This window comes from Astatotilapia calliptera, chromosome 6 (assembly GCF_964374335.1).
Source record: "Astatotilapia calliptera chromosome 6, fAstCal68.1, whole genome shotgun sequence".
NCBI lineage: Eukaryota > Metazoa > Chordata > Actinopteri > Cichliformes > Cichlidae > Astatotilapia > Astatotilapia calliptera.
In genome coordinates, this window is record NC_137427.1 from 33,123,108 (window position 1) to 33,127,928 (window position 4,821).

A 4,821-nucleotide genomic window follows, 5' to 3' on the forward strand; every position below is an offset into this window, starting at 1 on the left:
CATTCCTGAGACGATTGTGTTAACACACACCTGAAAACTTCTGCTTTAACAGAGGCGGTCGCATTAATGCTGTGCATTTAATTATCAGTGCCTGGCTGCTACTTACCCTCTTGACTGTGGAAGCAGTAATAGTGTGCTTAGGTTTTTACAGCACTGCATAGACACATGACCTTATAATGCTGTTTGTGGTAGATATACATTGTCTTTGTGAAGTGCCAATATGTGTGAGAAACACATTGTGTGGACATTTAGGTGTTTATCCTCAGATTGATAGAAATGTGCTATTTGCATGATGACACACATTTGCTCTTTTTCCAAAGTCTTTCTAGGAAATAAAGTCTCTGCTGTGTGTGTGTGTGTGTGTGTGTGTGTGTGTGTGTGTGTGTGTGTGTGTGTGTGTGTGTGTGTGTGTGTGTCTGTGCGCGTGCATTTACACTCAATGTCACTTACCCATTATATTGTATATTATATAGCTTTCTTGTTATATGTAAAATTGTATTTATTTAAATTTTTACTTTTTAATTATTTTACTTGCATTTTTTAATCACTTTTATATTTAAATATATTTAAATGTTCATTTGCTACTTATCTAGGGAGTGAAGAGTAACGCAATTTCTATTCTCCGTATGTCCTGTACATGTGGCAGAATCGACAAATAAAGTTGACTTTGACTTTTGACTTTGATGTGTGTATGTGCTTTTTCCTGAACAATGGCCAGTGTATTGTCACAGCGTGGCGTATTATTTGTGTGTTTGTGAGTGTGTATGCACTTTGTTGCTATGGTAACACCCTCTGTATTGTATTCCAGTGCAGAAATCTGGGGGTACTCAGTTGAAGCTGGTGATGTCATTTCCCAGCTATGGACAAGCCATGTTCAAGCCCATGAAGTAAGCTGCTAATGGCAAACCCCTACACAGTCATCATAGCTCTCAGTGTGTATAAGACTCCTTTATGGCCTCTTGAAACAAGAACAATAAGTGGAGATGGGAAACATGGATGTCTAAGTCGTCAGACAGCTGTATTGTTTGAGTGAATAGTAGAAAAAATGTGTCTCAAACTCCTACTGTCTGTGTGCACTTGTTCAAATCTAGTGAGTCAATAAATAGACTCTTTCTGATGTGCATTTTTATCTTTACTGACAGGCAGGAGAGAGATGAAGAAACCAACTACAACCTGTACTATTTCTCTGACTTTGAGCGGCACAATGCAGAAATTGCAGCTTTTCATCTGGATAGGTATCAAGTCAAATTTCTCTTATCCAAAAGGGCACAGCAACACACTATTACAGAGAGCACCACAAGGGAAACGGTGGACAAAATAGCCACATAAAAAAAATGCAAGTTATGTAACACTATTATAGTTTCTTATCTCTTCTCTTCTCAGCCTTTTTTTGGGGGTCTTTTATCTCTGCACTTAATCCTGTCCTCATCTCACACTTTGTTTCACACTCTCTGCAGGATTTTGGGTTACAGGAGAATCCCCCCTGTGGCTGGGAGGCTGGTGGATGTGGTCAAGGAGATCAAAGACGTCACTACTGACCGCAAGCTGGCACGAACCTTTTTTGCCTCCCCTGGTAACACTCCAGTACACCCTTTATTAATTCAGCAGGCTTTAAACGCCCTCATATGTCAACCTATTATAAATTCATTTTATTTTTCATATTTTCACATCACCAAAAACATTTTTCTGTCATTTTTTCCTGTTCACTTGCTTGCTTTTCTCCTTCTCTGTGCACCTCTGGCTCCCCCTAGTGGGAAATGAGTGCTTCTACGGCCAGTGCTCCTACTACTGCTCAACAGAGCACGCTGTGTGTGGCCGCCCCAGGGACCTGGAGGGCTCCTTGGCTGTCATGCTACCAGATCTCTCCCTGGCAAGGCGCAAGACCTGGAGATCTCCGTGGAGACGTTCCTACAGCCGAAGCAAGCTGGCAAAGTTAGTGGACGCCCTGGGCTGTCCAGCCATACAGAAAACAAATGTGCTCAGTGATAAAGGAAAGCTTACACCCTGCACTATATCAGTACAAAGTTATTAATATAGTGTTTACAAAAGTTTTAGCAGTGGCATAAATTTGATACACTTTGCCACCTAATTTGTTTTGTTTCTATGGTTTAGCAAATAGCAAACATAAGCATGTCATAACTCTAACTGTCATAACTGGCAAATAAATCAAAGATATGCAAAGAGTCAGCATTAAAGTGTCGACACTTGTGCTTCATAACTACTGCAGTTCCCCGTGGCAGGCTGGATATTAGCTCGTGAACCAAATCCTGTTTCCTTGGTGATTTCATTCCTGCCTGATCCGTGCACAGCAAAATCTCCAGTGTTAAATTAACACTAGTACTATACTAACACTGAGCAGTGCTGATTTTCTAACACTGGAAAATAACTCAAAATGTTAGAAATATTCCAGTGTTAGAAAATGTAGCACTGCTCGGTGTTAGCCATTGTAAATCTTCAGAACTGACTAGGTTACTTTTAAAAATATAACACTGTCAAAAGTGTTCATTTAACACTCAGATGAGTGGACACATATAGACACTCTCTAGTGTTAATTTGACAGGCGAGATGTTGCTGTGTGCGTGAAGCTGGTGATGGTTTGTTGGCTGATTGCTGACTATTTGCATTCATTTGGTTTATTCGTCAATCAAAGTCATTGAAAAATACGAGAAGCCCATGAGTAACTATTTGTATTCGGTTTGTAAAATTCACAATACATATCATAGCGTGCTTTTAGCACCTCCTGGCCAACACGCACAACTGCACACTGATCTCTGGACTGCTTCTTTGCCAGCTGCTCTTCATACTCATCTTCCCACCCTCCGGTCCCACCACTACTGCATAAATAAGAGAGGCAAAATCAGAGGCTGTGAAACAGCTGTGCCAGCCAGCCTCTCCTGGCACTGCCCCCTGAAACCTCTGCTCCACCTCTCCCCCTGCAGCTGAGCTACAATCATACCCCATTACTGCAATGTTTACCAAGTGATGCAGGATTTAGTATCCCAGCATCTTCTAAGCTCCCACCCCATGTAGTCTGCTGTTCTTGTCATACTGTCTCCTGAAACAGAACTGCTAACCTGTAGGTTTACTTACCTAAAGTATATGTTCCTCACAAATATCTAACTGCTGTTTAGTCTTATGTATCCTGTAAAAACAGAATAGAAATCCTACATTTAGAAACTACCTGCAGTTCCCAGATAGCTGTCCTCATATTTCCTACACTTGACCCTTCTGTATAAGTAGGCTGTGAACTTAATGTTCATTTCTTTAACAGAAACTCATAAAACTTTGATTAATTACGCTGTACATCATGGGTTATAGTTAACATGATTTAGTTTTCTGCTGGAGGTGATCATTCAATCCATTTGAATAATGAGCTGTGGCTCATTTGAATGCTAATAAAAAGCTGGATGTTCCTGCTCTATTTTATCTTACAAAGAACGTGGTTTTCAGGTGGGAGACAGAACCCGAGTACTGCTCCACGGTGAAAAAGACACCGCCATACGACAAGGGCACACGACTGGTGGACTTCATAGACATGGTCATACTGGACTTCTTGATGAGTACGTTTTTGTCTGTTGCATTGTCCAGATTGGATTTTTAAAGGATGAATTTCTGTTACAGATGACCCAGCAAACAAGGGAGCCTTCAGGGAATGTTCCCTAAAGGTTCCCTGAGCAGGAAATTTGACATCTAATAGGAGAGGAAAAAAAAAAACTTCTTGCCATGTGGTGGAAAAGTGAAGTCATCAGTAATATTTAAAATACGCTATATTCCACCTGTGATTTTATTTTCCCAATTATAATAAAAATATCTATTAGAGATTGGGGTTTAGGCCTATTTTCTGAGTATGAAAAGATGCTGTTTATAACATTGATTATATTACATTAAATATAACTTTTATAAGACACTTAATAAGCGCTCTGCCACCTAAAAACATCCAAAAAATGTCTGACTTTGTTTCGTGCTGCTACGTTATTATTCCGAAAAGCAGCGAGGTTAAAGGTCACCACGAACACTTTAAACTCGGCGTGCTTGACTTTCTCAATCAGACCCACTAACTCTGCAGACCGGCGTAAGCGTCTGGACGTTACCGTGGCAACGAGCCTTCGTAGTAACAACTTCACAGGTAAGACTCGCCGAAGTATTTGTTAGTTCTTAGTTTAATATTTGGTTTATTAAAAGTCGTTTTTTGAGCTTCGGAGCTAACGCCCGCTGCTTTCTAGTTGTGTAAACGCTGAGCTTCACTGTAAGTCCGTTAAACTTGGGTAAGGACTACTAAAGTATGTGTTAACTTTTTATAACAAGTTTAGCAACTTGCTAGCTTATTTGAGGCTCGTCTCCTTATGCTTATTTAAAAGGATAAAATGTCATTTTCAACTGCACGATCTGACTAAGGCAGCGAAATATATACTGTAGCCAAGCGTCTCTTTGTTTGTGTTTGTTTGTGTTGGATGTACTTGCACTAGACAGTAATTTTACTCGATTTAAATTTGAGAGACTTCCTCAATTTTATTAGAAAGTCCGACTTTTTAAACGTATTGTAGTGTCGTCTCAATCATTCCCCTGCTATTGTGTGCAGCATTCTTTTTTATTTATTCAATGAAAAGCTTTGAATGAACATCTGTGTGAACGTGGAACTGGTTTAACTAGAAAGAAGTATAAGTAGTAGTACTTTAAAGCTATTCACTACCTTAAATTGTGTTTGCTGCTTACAATCGGCATACAATTTCATATGCGGTACATCTGTCTACAGTTTTAAAGCTTAGTTAAAAATGCAGGGTTTATATATTGTGCCAGTATAGTTTGTGATTCAGGCTAAAT

General features: G+C 39.7%; 1 protein-coding gene across 1 annotated transcript in view; it reads left to right on the forward strand.

Annotated features, from left to right (window-relative positions):
• fam20cl (family with sequence similarity 20 member C, like) overlaps positions 1-4,821 on the forward strand; it is a 37,330-nt gene that overhangs the window by 7,151 nt on the left and 25,358 nt on the right. Inside the window, exons 3-7 of the mRNA XM_026171801.2 lie at positions 809-887; positions 1,143-1,235; positions 1,458-1,573; positions 1,752-1,932; positions 3,451-3,560. Of these exons, the coding sequence (XP_026027586.2) occupies positions 809-887; positions 1,143-1,235; positions 1,458-1,573; positions 1,752-1,932; positions 3,451-3,560 (579 nt within the window). The remainder of the gene's footprint in view (positions 1-808; positions 888-1,142; positions 1,236-1,457; positions 1,574-1,751; positions 1,933-3,450; positions 3,561-4,821) is intronic.